Source organism: Tinamus guttatus, unplaced genomic scaffold (genome assembly GCF_059628265.1).
Source record: "Tinamus guttatus ecotype Peru unplaced genomic scaffold, ASM5962826v1 Tinamus_guttatus_pri_ptg000051l, whole genome shotgun sequence".
NCBI lineage: Eukaryota > Metazoa > Chordata > Aves > Tinamiformes > Tinamidae > Tinamus > Tinamus guttatus.
Genome location: NW_028288585.1, coordinates 1536819 through 1554739, shown reverse-complemented (window position 1 = coordinate 1554739; position 17921 = coordinate 1536819). Strand labels below are relative to the sequence as shown.

At 39.3% G+C, this 17921-nt stretch overlaps 1 protein-coding gene across 1 annotated transcript in view; it reads right to left on the bottom strand.

Annotated features, from left to right (window-relative positions):
* Positions 1-11872, bottom strand: part of LMBRD1 (LMBR1 domain containing 1) — a 50143-nt gene extending 38271 nt beyond the window's left edge. Inside the window, exons 1-5 of the mRNA XM_088539910.1 lie at positions 11801-11872; positions 10714-10890; positions 3850-3910; positions 1023-1120; positions 526-593 (exon numbers count right to left, since the gene is read on the bottom strand). Coding sequence (XP_088396036.1) covers positions 526-593; positions 1023-1120; positions 3850-3910; positions 10714-10890; positions 11801-11860 — 464 coding nt within the window. The 5' untranslated portion in view covers positions 11861-11872. The remainder of the gene's footprint in view (positions 1-525; positions 594-1022; positions 1121-3849; positions 3911-10713; positions 10891-11800) is intronic.
* Positions 11873-17921: the final 6049 nt, after the last annotated feature.

Below are 17921 nucleotides of genomic sequence, written 5' to 3'. Positions count from 1 at the left end.
TTGGAAGGCCATAAAACCAAAGTCTATGTTGAAGTGTTTATCAAAACTCGTTGAATTTTATTCCATAGCTTCTAATTCATAATCCATTACTTCATTTTAGCATCCATTTTACAGGTATTTGCAAACTTTATTGCTGTAGCCAAAACTCTGAATGAACATTTATGACTGTGCATAATTTAGAACCATTAAATATTAGTGTGCATGCCATGTTTAATGGTGAGCTTAACTAGAATTTGTAATACTGTGGTGTTTCAGAAAAACAGTACTTGCTGCAGAAGTTTTATTTCTCCACTTAAGACCTGCATTTCAAATGAAAAGCCTTCATCATACAAGGCACTTGATGCAAGCACAACACTACAGTATTTTAACAGATCCTCTTCAGAGCACTTCCCTTTGAGAAAGTACCAAACACAAGCAACGGCCACTTATTTTAAAGATGCAAGTACGATTATAGCATGAGCCACCTGTTTCTACTCTTGCACATAAAGTTGCATTTGCTTTCTCAACATTCAGTATATTACTTACCCAATTAACAGAAGAACTGCACAAATTGTGAGAAACCCCAGAGTGTATCTGAGAGCTGTTTTGACCTGCTGTATATTAAACAGAAAGTTATAATAAACAGTTATATAAAGCTATAACTTTGTATAACTAAGAAATATACTAAGAAAAATAGGCTTTTATAGCTATAGTTTTTTTTAAGTTAAGATTACTCTGAACAGCCAGGAGTGATCATAACAAATGATTAAAGGGCTCATTTTTGCCTTTTCACTTAAAGTAATATCTGCTTAGTAGATACCTAGTTCTTCCTGCAGTGCATAGAAATGCCACACAAATTATAGAAACTTTCAGTACACTAAAAAAAACATACTAGCTTTCAGTAGTTACTGCTACCTACCTTTTAGAAAGCAGCACCTGAAAAGGTACTTCAGTATGGCCTACAGTACTTGAGCAGCAAGGGTACCCGAGCACCATTTTAAGGGAATACAGATAAAATAAGTTTTCTGCTATAGCAGACTTACTGAGCATGTGCTGCCATCATCTTCCTCCTTCTCCTCATAGTAGAAATAGACAAAAGGAATCCACAGAAACACACAGAACAGTATGATGGAGTACAGAGCTAGGAGAAAGATTTTTAAGTGAAAATACAACAATTTCTTAATTCCTAAATTTCATATTATAGTAGTTAATATTCTTAAGTTTTTCATTGTCAGTGCCATCCTTTAAATACTCAAAGCAGTCCATTTAACCCATTCACCAAACTCAAATTAAAAAACTCATCCCAATATAGCCATAAGACACATCAGCAGAACACCACAAGTCCCAGCTTTTGGACAACCCAAAACAGGAGACAAACTAAGACAGAACTTAAGATGTGGGATTGGCTAACTGTAAGAGTGCTGTTAAATGCATATGAGTAGTTTTCATTACAAACATCAAGTTAATGCATTTCAGTTCATTTTTTTTTTCCAATGGTGCACAGTTTGAGCTAAAAGATACACTGACTATTGTGGAAGAATCCCAGGTATTTTTCATGCTTATGTGGTGTTTTACTGTCTGAATATAGAGTCTCCATTTCCAGTAACAGCGCTCCCAGGTTCTGATGCTGCCCAGAAAAGTGTTTTGAAATTTAATCTGGACTAATGAACAGGAGAAGAGAGTGATCCATTGATTCTTAACTACAAAGTGCATGGAAAGATAATGAGAATAGAGACAAAGTTAAGTCATGTCAGAAGATTAGACCAGGAGAGTTGGGGAGCAAGGGGAAGGCCTTTTCTAGGTGGCTATTTGCTGCTGCTAGGTTCTTAATTAGTTTTGAAGGGTAGGCTTTCAGGGGGAAGCTTTTTAAGGGGGAGCAGTGGGCCATACAGCTACAAGAGCCAGATATAGAACATAGTTGGTGCATTTTCTGGAAAGATGGGAAAAAATGGCACTCATTCTTGACACTAGGACTGAATACAAAAGTAGATTTCAGTGTGAGTCATCTCTTCTAAAGATATTTATCAAATGCCAAGACAGGATACTGTTATAAGAGAACACAAGTAGAAAGACAAATCAAATACTGCTACAAAAGCCAGAAAGGTGGTTTGTTGAACCTACTCCCTCAGTTTTCAGTTCCCCACACTGCAAAAGCAGCAGGGAACTAGACCTAGTGAAGCAGAAGCATTCAGCTATGTTTTTACATAACTGAAGTAGCATTTTTCCAGAGTCCGCACTGGTTGTTCGCTTCAAATTGATCTAGTTATGAAAGATTCATCAGTTCCTCAAATTCAAATCACAAAAGGGAAGATAAAGACTTCTGAAAAGCATCTCTACCACCATCTGGAGGATATACTGTGAAATATTAGTCATATACAACTACAAGCAGACCTGTACAGACAGACCTTAAAAAACCCTTCAAGTTTTTTAGGTTTAAACCTGAAAGTGTAGGAAGTTTTAGCTTCAAGTGCCAGAAGTATATGTAGTTCAGGATTTGCCCAAAGCCATCCCTCAAAAAAACCTTAATCACTGGTGTTTTGAATAGAACCAAATGAGAAAACTAACCTTCTGTAAGCTGGTATTTGAATTAGAATTAACCACCTACTAGGCAGCTTCTATAGGTCTTAACTCTTAAACTAGTGCAGGGTATTTCCCAAAACTCTTAAAAGTATAACAGCACCCAAAGAACTCCCTGAAACTCAAATTTGTTTTTTTTCCTCCTCAAACCCTATAGGAACTAACAATCAAATGATTTTACTAAAACTAAAATCCAAAAAGGCCTAAAATTAAGTTTGATACTTTTACCTTCTTAAATGGAAGGCAAAATTAATTTAAGTAGTGAAAATGAAGTTTATATAAGTTATCTTCTCTATTAGCTGAAGTAACAGAACCTTTCAATATATCACCCAAATCTTGAAGTTTGTCATACTTGTTTTAATTTGAAAAAAGATTTATAGTCCAACAACTTTCTAACCTGTTAGGGCAGAATCAATGGTCAGTCTAATCTATTTTAGTCACCTACCACATCAGTTTCACAAATTTGTACAAACGTGTTCACAGAAGGGTTTGAAGGCTGTTCACATAAGGAACCATAAACCTCTGCAGATGTTAATCAAACCACTAACAAGTTAACAAGTAAGAGAAAATATACCTAACTTCTGCACTGAAAAGTCTTTGTGGAAGATGAGCAAATATTTAAAGTCCACATTTTTTGAAGGCACAGCTGTTCCTTGCACTACTGCCTTTAGATTGCACTCAGCAGGAAGTCACACATTCTTAGCTTGTTTGCCTGTATATCAGTTTCAGGCAGCAGTATTATGCAACTCAGCACAAAAAAGTCCACAATTTGAAACTAAATATTTCTTCATCTGAAATATTCAAGGACTAACAATTTTTAAATTTCCTAGAAGTTAAGGTTTTTCTCCTTAGTTTAGGTAACTACTTTTGTTTTGCATTTATATCATTAGCTGAGGCAAACAGTTTACTTAAACTGTATTTTCCACAGACAGCTCAAATATCTTCATTAATCATCAGATCATGATTACCGGACAACTTTAAAAGACAAGTACTACACAGCATTTGTTGAATCTTATTAGATTTGACTCACCTCACCCTGGGATTGGCTCCCTTACATTCATTTATTGTAGCTGTTACTCTGAATATAATAGCTGCTGGAGATCAATACTCTCAGAAGTGATGCAGTAAGAATTGCACTGATTTTACACAAGAAAGGCAAGTTTAACATTCACTTAAGTGCAGAAATATTTATTCAAGAAAAGGAATAACTCAATATAACACCCACAGGCTTCAAGACAATATTTCACCTAAGCGTTTGCTTCCATCAATTGATAAATTAGACATTAAACTTACTGTAATATCCATAGAGTATAGTGTCTTCAATTTGCCTTGAAACATTAGCATCAGCCCAGTCCTAGCAATAAAGGATAGAGGCAGTTAAGACCACAACAGAACATTTAAACAGCATTCTTGAACTGCAAAAAATAGCTTATATGAACCATTTAAGCAAAGTGGTGGGAACTATGTCTGTTATTTTAAATCCTGGAGCTTAAAGAGCTAGTTTAATAACAAGTGATCAATGAATGCATTACACTTCAGAAAAACATTTCAGTCTCCTAACTACCTGTACTCGTTTTGCCATTAACCTCATTAAAGTTCTGTTCTTCTACAGAAGAATATTTAAATACAGAATTTACTACTTACCATGCATAGTTTTCCATAAAAGTCACACAACACTTTAGCAGCTGACAACTCAGTACATTTACTTTCATTTTGTACTTAAACATTAAGCAGCAATTTACACATTCACTTTTATTAAACTTTAATATATCAGACAATATACCAGCATTGGTAGTTAAGATGACACTTTGAAAAGCAGCTTATATAAAGTGAAGAGTGGTCCTGTGGTTACTCAGTCCTAATCCCACTTTCTGGGCTCTAGTATTGCTATTGACATTGAGCATTCATGCCAAGTGCCTTCAGGGAGCTCACTTGATGCAGAATAGTTCATCAGCAAAGAGGCTGCCTATAAACTAAGCTGCATAAATTGCCCAGGTCTGTACTTGGGTATAGTGCAGCTTAGACAATCTTTGAGGCTCATCTACATTACACCAAAAGCTTCTCCCATGGCTGATCATATGGGAGCAGCCAACCTTCTTTCCCTTTTATATTGCAATTTAAGGGAGAGTTGCTTCAAACATTACTTCTTTGGCCACAAAAGTACAGTTTCAGTTGGAAGGAACCCTTAAACAGGCCAAGATACCTGCTTTACAACTCTTGCATATATAAGCAGTAATGGAAGGACCAGTCACTTTAAAGGCAATACCCTGAAACAAGGAGTTTTATGTCAGTAAAGCTCATACTGGAACTGCTAAGATGGCAGCTCCAAAACACCACTTGAGATTCTAGATCTGAGGTTCAGTTAAGGAGACAACAAACAGGGTAACAAATTGGAGTTTGTGAACTCAAATTTGTTTTTTGTTAGTTGTGACTCAGTGGAAAGGGCCAGAATCAAGTTAAGTAGAATTTGTTTTGCTAAGGCTTTACATTGAAAGAGACACTTTAGAAATAGCCATCTAGAAATAGAAATAGCCATAAACAGAGGTTCCAGTATTCGAAAACAGTGTTTCCAACATTGGTCATGTTGGATATTCATGTACTGTTTAATTAAGAATCTAACAGTATTAGAGTATCACTCAAAACAAATATAAAGGTTACTTCTAAAAAGTTACTGGTGAACTGGGAGCAATGGTACAACAGAAGAGCACACAGGAGTACTCAGAGCAGTTTTATGAAGAAAAGGCTTTACAGGTACCTTTGGCATGTTGTACCAACTCCCACCATATCGTGACATTTGTGCCTAAGGTAACTAACTGCCAACAGTTTATCCATGACAGATTAACCAAGACTCATATTTTATAGATACAAGAGCAGTAAGATACAGCAGACAGCTTTGTATTATGCCCTGTTGTAGCTTAAAAGCACAGTATTATTTAGCCAACTAACCTAAGTCATCAACTCCTAAGTATTAGTTTCCAATTAATTTCCAAACTTGAATCACACACAAGTATAAATTACTGAATTAATTCCTGACACTGAACAGTCTTATACACTAACTGTACTCCAAACAACTTCCTGGGCACAAGAACCGAGGCTCTTTACAGAATATCAAGGGACTGACTGTTTTCCTATAGCTCCTGTCCAGAGTCCCATGCTGATTAAAACACTCCAGTTTTAGAACCTGGTAAATACTTTCTTAAAAATTCTGCCACAACACAGAATGAGACCCATAAAAGAATTTAGGGCTTTGATTCTGAGCTCTTCAAGCTTAACTGCTTTCACATCTATTATTTGACCAAGTCATTCTATTCCAAAATCAAGTTAGAGCAATTCTGGGGAACGGTGTTAAGGAATAGGAAACCTCAGCCACCACCTTAGGCTTAAGTAGCAGTGTTACTCAAATAGTGACATGTTCCTTCACTTTATACAATAAGGTTCCTAGTAAGTCACTTCCTGTGAAACTTTTGAGGTTCGTCTCAAGCAAGTTAGTGGGCAATGCCACCCCAGTTGCATTTTTTTTTGCAGAAAGTTATACATAAATTTTAGTCTCTGAACTGTCAAAAAGACAGGCAAGGCTGCAGAAGGATGAAAGATATTTTGGGAGAAAGAATAGAAGTTATCTTCTTAAATCCAGGATTAAATCCCTTAAATCATCATTCATGTGAAATTTCATTTATCTTCAACTGGAGTTTAAGACAAATGACCTCAAATTCTTTAAGGCCAGAATATGGGGACTGCATTGTTCTGCTCTTTACACTAAGAAATTCTAGGAATAACTTTGGTCACTGAAACCACTGCTTTCAATATTTACCAGTTCATGCCGTTCTAGTTTACTTGAATACTGAATAATAGCTTTAGAATACTCCTAAGTAGATCATATTGACAAGTACTATACCAGCATTTCAAGGACATGCAATAAGAATTGCCTAAACTACTGCAATCCTTCCTTAACACAAAGCAAGTTAAAAGAGTCACAAAATTCAAACAAGTTCAAGTGTTAGAGATCAATAGAATGTTGCTATAGCACTGCTGTAAATAAAGTTTAAGTTCCAGTTTAAGTAAACAGCTAAAGGAGCTTCTTCTAGGCATACAGGTTCAAACTCTTGTTTTGTCCATGTGCTGGTACATTTGCAGCAGAAACACTACAGCTCTACAAGCTTTAAGACAAAAATGCTTTAAGATCATTCAGAAGATTTACTGGTATCTATTAGGGCTTCTTGTTATTCCACAAATATAGGTAAGGACCCAGTTCTGAAAAGAAACACTTTCTCCAATAGCTGAAAGTGGCCAAGCATTGTCACATCATGTGTAATTCCTATTCAGGATAGGAAAGAGTCACAGTCTAGGTGTTCCTGGGCTTCTTTCTAGATGTAAGATTTCTTCTGGTCTTGCTTGAACAGCTCTCCAAGACGCTTAGCTGAATTGTAGCACACTGGAACTGTACTATCCATATATACTATACATAGTATATATTGTAGTATGTATTTAGAGTTGTACTTAACAGACTTGCTTGCAAAACTAATCTCCCATTTATGATCCAATGAGTAGCAATTATTTAAGACCACTCAATTCTGACAGCTTTTCTGGTCAAAGAGTGAACACTGATCAGCATATATCCATCTGAGCTACTCATTTCACTTTTGTCTTCCTGCCACATAAAAGGAAGAATTATTTTAAATTTGATGTTTGTAGGTCAGACACCATTAAGTCTTGTGTTCCTGAAGCAATCTCAAGCCTTTAAACTAGAGTAGAATTTTCTGTTTATGAGCACTTGTTATCAGCTCCCTCAAGCTTTCAGATCAAGCAGCAGATCATCTCTAACTAATCATTTAAAGTCCACTACACAAGCTAAACTGTCAATATGACAACAGCAGAACCCTTTGGGGTGAAGGGCTTGTTTATAAGCTTGAACCAATTCATGATATTCAACATGAGATTTCATTTGACTGGTATTAGCACCAAAAAACTGTTGGGCTTAATCCTGTGAACACATGTAAATCAAGGTAGCCCCCAGGTTCCAGAAGAGGCATTGCTACAGTGAATTCCAATCCAATACCTGGATCTACCTCAAACATCTGAGAGCAAGGTAAGCAACCCAAATGAAAATGTTCAATTCCAGTCTTCAAAATAACAGATTCTCATCAAACTCATGGGCTTTCAGTAGGTCCTAGAGAGAGCTCTAAGGAGGTAGTAGATTAAAAGGTGCAACCTCTTGGAGGTTTTCTGAGTTCAGTCTATGCCATTCTACTTGTGAAACAGTAGAAGATAGCAAACATTATACAGGACATGTCCAATAGATTTAGAAGTTCATGAAGATCTCATCATAGTGCTGACTTCTTCCTGCTTTCAAAATGAGGTACAGAAAACTGTATTCAAAAATGTTGGTCTCCGGTTCTGACTTAACATTAAAGAAGGCCAGGTTAATATTTCTATTTCACATTTTTAGCATTCCAGTTAGTGTCAAGTGTATTAATAATCAGAAAAATCTCATTAGTGACTTCAATGCCCCATTATTCATAGAGCTAAACCACAAAACAGATTTATATAGGCTATATGTAATTTCAGTTCAATATCTAGAGACAGAATGTCAAAACTGCATCAGCTACCCACATCAGAAAGTAACCAGGGCTATGAAATCTCAGAAGTAGAGAAAAACATATTTTGAAAAAACTAACAGAAAACAGGCTTCCATGCTGCATGGGGCTATTAAAGCAAACCTCACAAAAAAAGCAGATATTTAAGCACACAGCATTCTTTGTTAATCATATTTCTTTAATTAAGACAGTAGTGACTTCACTACCACCTTTAATCTACTATTTTCCTCAAAAGTCTCTCAAATCAAGGTACATAAGCATGAACAAGTTGGGCTCCAAATTCCATTTTGATGCAAAATTCCACTTAATCTCTAGTGGATGCCTAGTCATTTTCCAGCTTGGACCATTTGTATCATTTCACTGACCACATTATCATTCTCTGATCTGCTAGCATCCGACTGACACACTGAAAGACACAGGGTCTTTCAAACACTACATGCATTTGTTATAAATAAAAAATGTCTGAAAACAGACTTTTAGCCAAAGCAGTTTATAGCTTTATTTGGTTAATACTTAGCAATAACACCAAGCTGTGTCACAGCTCAATTCTCAAGTAAAGTCTACTTAAACTGTAAACACAGGACTTGTCTTAAGCTTCTTAAAATGTCCTATGCAACAGTCAGCTACGGACATACAGTAATCAAACCAGTGTTTTTTATGTATTTGTATTTATTCCACTGCTAGATAGCTCAGCGATTGCCTGATTTCCCTTACATATTAAAATGGTTCAGCATAGCAGTAGTCACAACAGTTAACTTCCTGCATCTTGTTAAAGAATCTCTGATTTTATGTAAGCATGCATTGAAAGTAACCAAGAAAAATCTGCCTTTAGCTGAAGTACTGAACAGCACAGAATCCCAGAATGACTGAGGTTGGAAGGGACCTCTGGAGATCATCTAGTCCAACACACCTGTTCCAGCGGGGACACCTACAGCACATGGCACAGGGTGGCATCCAAGTGGGTTTGGAGATCTCCAGAGAAGGAGACTCCACAACCTCTTCTCACCAACCTGTCCTGCAGCTGATGTTGCATTTATTTTCCCCCAGTGGAAAGTAGTGAGTAGTCACTACAGGTATGTCGAAGGATCCACAGCAGCCTGCAAAAAACTACTGAACTAATTCTCCATTTCGCCTAACAACTTTAAGTGGTAGAAGCCACCTCACTAGTCTGACTTCCAATTGCCCAATTTACTACAATCTAGCTAGACTCCACACCAAGCTGGGTACAGTGTTTAAGCAGTATTTCAAGAATCTGGACATATGCTCTCCTAAAGAAATATTACCAGGAAAAATAGTTAAACAAAATAAAACACTTCAAGCTGTTTGATGTTTGAGAAGAAGCATAATAATTCAATGTAGGTTGTTCCAATAATTAATATGCTCCAGTCTGAGTGGCCTGTTTTTAACAGTAGCTACCAAGTGTCTCAGAAGGCATTAACTTCAAGAAAACTAAACCCTTGTTTAGCTAAATAACAAGCACACAGAAACACATAGAGGCAAAACATGGAGATAAGAATTGCTACTGTGTAATATAACAAAAAGCCTTGAGTAGGTCAAGGCTGTTTAACAGAAGGGACTACAGCTGCAAGCTTTTCAAGTAAATACTTTAGCAAGTCACATTGGCACCAAAGGGGACAAATTTGAATTATTTTATAGTGCTATCTAAAAGGTACTGCCTCCCTGCAGAAGTTTTGAACTATGAATATATGCCTAAAGGTAAGAGGAGCTACTTTCAGCAAAGCTAAAAATGCTTGGTGTCACTCCCTGTATCTGTACATCTTCCAGCATCTGTTACATTTGGAATTTCTTTAAAGCTACTGCAGAAGAAAACTTTCCTGAAGAATCATTACTGTGTTGTGATGGTTCATCAGTATAATGACTCATGACAAGCTTGAAGCATTTTTGATCAGTTTGCAGAGCAAGCCTCCACATCTTAAGCAAGAAGCAGCTCAGTTAGGGCAGTATCAGCCAAAAAGTTCCTGTGTTTTTTTTTTTTTTTTTTTTTTTTTAAAAAAAAAAAAGACACACAGTCCTTTAGGGATTTTCCATCTTTCCCTGCTTTATGTAAGCACATATGCATATGCATCTCAGGGTCTACATTTAGACAGATTTAGACCCACACCCAGTTACTGGGCCAGTGCTTTGAAACCAGAAGCAAGGCAGGCTGCTAGAAGTACAACTGAAGTAATAGGAAATAGGCAATCCTATATAAGCAATAGCACCAACTTTGCTGTGTTATGACATAGTAAAGAATGATATCTAGATGTTGTACTTATAGCCTAAAGCATTCAGTTTAGCACAATGCATAGAATAGAGTATTTGAAAACAGCTAGAATTTGCAACAGCTGATAGAAAAATATCAGTGAGCTGAAATACATTTCAAACAAACAAAATAAGTTTTTATGAGGCTTGGTACTACTACTGCAAATAACAAACATAAAACAGTAAAACAAGTATTAACCTACGTTTAAATACTTTGACTAACTTAGGTCAAGAACGTACAGTCTCTTGCAACAAAAATATCACTTTTCACAGGTAATTGCATTTTGAAATAAACTAGTACCTTAAATGTACCATTTGGGTTTTTCATATACGAGACCAAAAAGATGTCCACTGGTAGTAGTGCTGATGAGATGAGAGCAACTGCCAATGCAAAGATAGCTGTTATGGTTGAAATTACTTCACTTTCCCGTCGGCTCTGATACTTGCGCACATAAATCCAGCAGAAAACAAGAATAGCCTGAAATGCAAAGTAAAAGATAATTATGACACTGTATAATTACACTGCATAACTCAACCACTGAAGCCAGACCTTACTACTTGATATTGACTACCAGGACAGCACCAAAGCACTTGAGTCCTAAGCAACTGCATTATATTCATTAAGTACAGCTATGTTAACTGGATTGCTGCAATAACTAGAGCAGCACTCATACAAGTCAAGCAAAAAGAAAACCTAATCAAGCAGTGCTGTTCATGTGGACACAAAGCCAATAAACCCAGAATCTCAGTTTCTAGAGGATTTTGAGATACAACATTCACCATCTTCACTATTAAGTTAATATCAAGCAAGCTCTCACTACAAGCATAGAAGGAACAGGCAGCCAAGGAAAGCAGAAAAAGGGAAAGGGGAGGCAGCCAGCTCCAAGCAAGGGATACCTGGAAAAAGAAGACAGAGGAAAGGGAGAAAAGGGAAAGGAAAACAGGGACATGGGGAAGCTCCCAGAGTAGAGAAGGCAGGAGGCAAGAAAAGAAGAAAAAGCAAAGGGGCAAAAAAAGCTTCCCAGGCAAGTGTAGGCAAAGGCCAAGGGAAACTCCCCAGACCAAAGGGGACAGAAGCAGCTTGGAGAAGGAAGGGCAGAGGCCCAAAGGAAGTTCCCCAGATCAGATAAGGTAAGTGGGAAGGGCCAAGGGACGCTCCCCAAACCAGAGGGAACAAGCGCAGCTTGGAAAAAGGAGGGCAGAGGGCCAAGGGTGGCTCCGCAGTCCAGAGCGGGATACAGAGAGGGAGAGGAGCCAGTCCCTCGGCGGGCCCCGGCAGGGAAAGCCGTAGAAGAGGCGGCCGGGCAACAAGCCAAAGGCGAAGAGAACAGGGCCAGCCGCTCGGCGGGCCTCGTCCCGGGGCAGGGAGCGCGGGCGCCGCCTCTCACCAGCAGCGCGAGCCCGAAGAGGCACCAGCCCGTGAGCAGATCCGACGCGGCCGCCGCCATCTTCACTCCCGTCAGCCACCGCGCCTGGGCGGGCCTTGCGGGCGGAGTCTTTAAAGCAGAGGAGGGGGCGGGCGCTCCGTCACCACGGCGACCGCGCTAACGCCCACCGCGTGACGTCACGGGGCGTGGCCGCCGACGGCGGTTGGTTTCGGTTTCTCTCGGTGCCGCGGGGCGAGCAATAACGGCCGGTAACGGCCCCGCCGGGCCGTGAGGAGCGCTTGTTTAACAGAAAGGAAGGCGTGTGTGAGCAAAGATAAAATAAATGGCACGCCAAGAGACCTAGAGCGATCCTGATTTTCGATCCCGTGTTTCTCCATAAAAGCACTTAAAAGCTGTCTGTACATTACAGAGGATTCCGGCTTCAATAGCACATGATATACGGTGCGCCTCGCTCAGTGTTGCAGAGGCCGAAGTCTCCTACTGGAAGATGCTGAGAGGTGGCACATTCACCTGAGCTCGCTGCCCTGAAAGGGGGAAGCAGCTCGGGAGCCTGTTCCCAGAGCACAGCTTGGTTGTGCTGGCCTCCTTTGGGGCGCAGAGGACGGAGCATGCTGTGACAGCGGTGCTCGCGAGCCTCGCAGGGGTTCACAGCCAAGAGACACATCTTTGCCCTGGGAGGGAAAAACAGGCCAGGAATGAGGGCCTTGGGAGCAGCTCTGTGGGACCTCGGGCTCCTGAGGGACAAGGAGCGGGGAGCGTGCCCTGGCACAGCACGGGCTGTGCAGGCAGGAGCTCGGCGAAGGGAGCCCATGCTTAGCCCTCATGGGACCACATCAGAGTGTCACCTCCAGAGACTGGCACTCCCCCGCGCAGGAAGGGTGTCCAGGATAAATGGATGGCTGAGAGAACTGGAGCCCTGTGAGGGGAGGCGGGGGGAGCTGGGCTGCCTGAGCCCGAAGAAGAGAGCGGCTTGGAGGGGGACTCCTTCTACACAGAGGTTGCTGAGAAAGAGCCAGGCTCCTCACAGCCGTGCGTGGTGGGAGAAGGAAAGACCGTGGGCATAAACTGTAACGGCAACGCCGCAGGTTTGATACGGCACAGAGCTCTTCACCACATAGATAGTGTTGCAGTAGATTGGGTTGTACACAGAAGTTGGGGAGTCTCCAACCTCGAAGGACCTTTTTTTTTTTTTTTTTTTTTTTTTCTGCCTGATGACACAACGCCCTGAACAGCCTGATTTGACCTGATAGTCAACCATTCTTTGGGCGTGACGTTAGACTAGATGATTTCCTGGAGTCCTTTCCAGTCTAAATTACTCTGTGATCCAGTGAGACAGTCTTTGAAAAGCACTTTCAGAGCTCAGGAAATCCTTGTAGCGAAAATTAGGAGACAGAAACTTCTATTTTTGAACAATTTTATTGAGTGAATATACCAGTCATGGGTGGTTTTGTTGTTGTTGTTGTTGGTTTTTTTTAAACAGAAATTGTTCAGGATTGAAAGGAGTTTAAAGGCAGACCTCTCTGTGTGTATGGTCTGTGTGTGGCAGAAGCAGAACACAAAACAGCCCTGCAGATACCAACGAACTAAACATCTCTTGTGTCATTCTTTACATTTGTAAGTGCAGGCTGATGTGCTCATGAACAGTTTTTCTCAAAGAAAATCTGCTAATAAATAACTGTCCTTTTTGAGGAAATAAACTGAAATATTTGAAATGCTGAATAATCAAAATGTTTAAAGAAATAGAAGTTAACTGGAAGCAACAAAGTAATCCTTTTCAACTGTGAAACCACACAGAAGGGAAACATCAATTTGAATAATCTTTTGCTGTCTGTTTAGGATTAAATGATAATTTTATTTTACACTTAGTTTTTCTTTGTAGGTGTTATTATTAGTGTGCATTATGTTCATCACAGAAAATATTTCCATGGATGTCATTACTATTAAATATGTAAGTTATGGTTCAAAATTACCCTAGATCCCATGAAGAATTAAAAACATCACTAGAAGAATTTATTTTCCCAAAGGAGAAGTAATGTGTCTTTTGAGTATATGAAGATTTTATGAATTTGGCAACATTGCATACCTTTATCAATAAAATATTGAAAGAGAGAACATCAGAGATTCATAACTAGTTAAGAATTAAGGCTGTTAAGGCTGTTATAAAAAAGAATTGCAATAGCTACATCCTGACCACAAATCGTTCTTCTGACTGAAATGGCTATCTAAATATTTAACTTGCTTTAGTAAATAAACCATAAGGGTAGCTTCAGCATGAACAAAAAATGTTCCCCTCTCATATGACTAAAATAAACTGTTAAGAGTTTATGTAGAGTCTATTAACAAATCTTTTTAAAAAAATCAAAATTATATAAACAGTTTTCACAAAGAGCAAAATACCATTCATCTTTGAGTCTTTTGGTAAAATCTTCATGTATTTTGCAGTAAATTATAATTTTTGGGAAATACGCGTCACTGTCAGATGCATTTCTATTTGGTAAATATGATTGCTAGCCATGTAGCTATATCTTCAGGTAAATATAGCCATATTTTTAGGTAAAAGGTAAGCTTTCAAAGTTTCAGTGACAATTATTGTACCTGCAAGTAAAATGATTACTGTAATTTATAGTTTAAATAAGAATTTCTGTCAAAGTGGATTTGCAGACAAATGTAGTATAGACAGAGAGTAGAAATTCAATACCATGTATTATATATCTAGTAGCTCTCCTTGTGTGTGTGTTTTTTTCTTTATTCTTGTAAACTGTTCAGAGTTTAAAAAGGTTAAAACATTTTACCTCATATAACATATATTCAACTGTTTTTTCTCTGGAGAATTTCATCCTTGTTTTGTGTTGCTGGGAAACTTGAGACTTGTCTTCTTTTTGGCCAAACACACACAGTTCTTAAGAGGGTGCTAACAATCTCTCTAAGGCTAGATTTCCTGACCGTTCACACAGTCTGTCTACAGGAGCACTGCTGAGGATACCTTGGCTGCAGCTTCTTTGCATGCCAGAGCTCTGCTTCTCTTTCACGGTCACTGTAGACAACTTCCAGGACAGCTGCCACGCGCAGTGCCCCGAATCTCCCTGCACTCACTCACACGAGGCTGCATGTCACTCCGCACCGCCACGTGCTGCTACTGCACTGCTGCGCTGGCGGGCGGTCTGCTTCTGCACCCGCAGCACTGGCACTTGCAGCCTTACACCACACAGATGGTCACAAGCCTAACTAGAGTTGCAAACTCTCAGGTAGTCCACAGGGCTCAAAACCTGATGGGAAGGTACTGAGTGAAGACCAGCAGCTATAGTTTTTGTTTATTGTGTTTCTAGGGTCGCATCTTGGTTTGGTAAGGAAGTCTCTGTTTATTAGCTGATTTGGAAGACAAAATAGAGCATGACATTTTTGTGCTACATTCTTTCAGTACAGGTTTGAAGATCCTTACAAGGAGAGGGCACGCACGTTCATTTATTCTGACTGAGCTGGTATTAGATTGTCTATGAAAGAACACCAGCTTCCCCAGTTACTGTTTCTATCCCTGTCTTACCCACTCAATTGCGCAGCCACAGCTAATCCTAGACCAGTGCTCTGAGTCTGGCATCAGCAGACTCTTCAGGTAAAAGATAAGTTTCTCAAGGTTTCAGTGAGTATTACTGTACTTGGAAGCAAAATGATTACTTCTGCTGAGTCTGCCATCAGCAGAGACTCAGAAACCCAATGCTGTCATTGTAACTTTTATTATGAGGTAAAAACAAGCAACCACGGAACAAAACTTCATAAGGTCCAGTGGTCATTAACAAGACCCCTGTGTCAAGAAATTTGAAAGGAGGCAGTTGGTTCCTGGTGCAGAAGAAACATCATCACTCTGCCTAAGTGGAACAGGAGGCCAGAAGAACAAATGGTGAGAAGATTGAGAGGGGATCTTAACAACAGGTACAAATACCTGCAGGGTAATAGACCTTCTTGGTAGTGGCCAGCAACAGAACAAGGGGTAATGAGTACAAATTGAAACACAGGAAGTTCCATGTGAGGAAGAACTTTCCTGTGAGGGTGACAAAGCCCTGGAACAGGCTGCCCAGACAGATTGTGGAGTCTCCTTTTCTGGAGATCTTCGAAACCTGCCTGGATGTGATCCTGTGCCACATGCTATAGGTGTCCCTGCTGGAGAAGTGGGGTTGGGCTAGACAATCTCATGTTCAAGCACCTGGGGGGTGATTGTAGAGAGGATGGAGCCAGACTCTTCTCCGTGGTGACCAGTGACAGTACAAGGGATAAGGGGTGTAAGTTGAGATACAGGAAGTTCCACCTCCATGTGAGGAAGAACTTCTTTTCTGTGAGGGTGACAGAGTCCTGGAACAGGCTGCCCAGAGAGGTTGTGGAGTCTCCTTCTCTGGAGGTCTTCCAAACCCACCTGGATGCCACCTTGTGCCATGTGCTCTAGCTGTCCCTGCTGAATCAGATGAGCTCCACGAGGTGCTGTTCCCCCTTACTCCCTCTTCTTGCCTAGACCAAGAGACTCTTCCCTTTCTCCTTCACCCTTCCTTGCTCTCGCAAGTCAAAGCTTGTCATTGAGATGCCACAGCGTGCAATGAGATCAGTGACTGTGACAAAGAGCAGCAGCGGGTAGGACTTCTTGTGTAGGACATAGTGTGTGGGGTCACAGGGTGAGAACAGTACAAAAAGTGGGTCTGGATCATTTCCAAAAAGGTTCTGTAGGTTTGATAAGCTCCTGTGGGCTTCCTGTCCTAACTGCAAGATACTTGTTAGCAGACTCCTTAAATTTCCCAGTGCACAAATTAAAAAGAAAAAAAAAAAAAGGAATTTCACAGATCAGTGAGAGTATAAATGTGTGAATAAATAATTGAATGAAGAGAATGCTGTCATTGTATTGAGGAGTACTCCTCAAAAAAACCCAAACAAATAACAAAAAAAAAACCTAATCCATGTTATGGTGACAGCAATACTAGTGTAGAAAAGAACATATATCTAAAAAAGTGCCCATCCCTAAATACCATATTAATTGTCCCAGGCAAGACAGCTTCCAGGAAAGACTGCAAAACTTCTGTCCTACAAAATAAAATTTATTCTGAAAAGAATCAAAATGCTAAAAACCTTTATATATTCAGTGAAATGATCACAAACTATGCAAAATGTCTTATGTGCTCCTCAAATCAAATGCTATGGGTTTATTTAATGTATCCATGTAGTGAAAAGACACAAAATACAGAGGAGTTATTGTAGAAATGAAGGTATCCAGAATATGATACAGTCTTCATTCTGACTTGGACAAGGGATTAGTATCATACTTGAATTAAATAGTGTACATACCATGAGAGAGCAGGTGTGCCTTCTCACTTGACTAAATCATTCCCTTCCCTACATGATAATCCCACAAGTTTAAGGGAGGCTGGAAGTGTGTGGGTTAATGGGAATCCTATTTTAAAATTGCCTGAGTAACTCTTTTTCAGTATATATATATATGATTTTTTTCTAGTTTTGAAGGCAAAACAAGAGAATGAAACTGCCTGAGCACTATATGACAAACGTACTGTGACCTTGTACTTTAAGTTATAGTTATCATTTTTGTCATATAGAATCAAGTAAAACCTATGAAAATAAAAACCTGACATAGTTTGTGATTAATATGATATGTATCAAAGCATAGTACTTACATAATGTATAGCTAACCTGTACAATAGGACGTATGTGTCTTTAACTGCTGTGGTAGTACTGAAGGAGAAAAAAGGATAGTTTTTTTTTTTTCTTTCTTTCTTTTTCTTTCTTTTAATTGGGGGCAGAGATCATCTTTTAAAAGTTTGAGAAATGCTAAGTGAAAATATCATTATCTGAGTTACCAATTTAGAATTTATGGAACAACTTAGAGAAGTAGTTCTTACTTTAATGTTACCAACTGCTACATAATAATGAGGTTTCTTCTCACTCTGTTCTTTACTTTGATTGCTTTAACAAAAACAGCAGAGAAAACAAGAGTTTGGGGGCAGAAAAGGTGAATGATTTTCCAGACTGTAGGTCAGTACCCTTCTTTTCTAATGAGGTCTCTAAAATTATTAAGAGTCTTCAAGGTCAATTAATATTTAAAATGTTTAATTTTTTTTAAAAGTTTGTG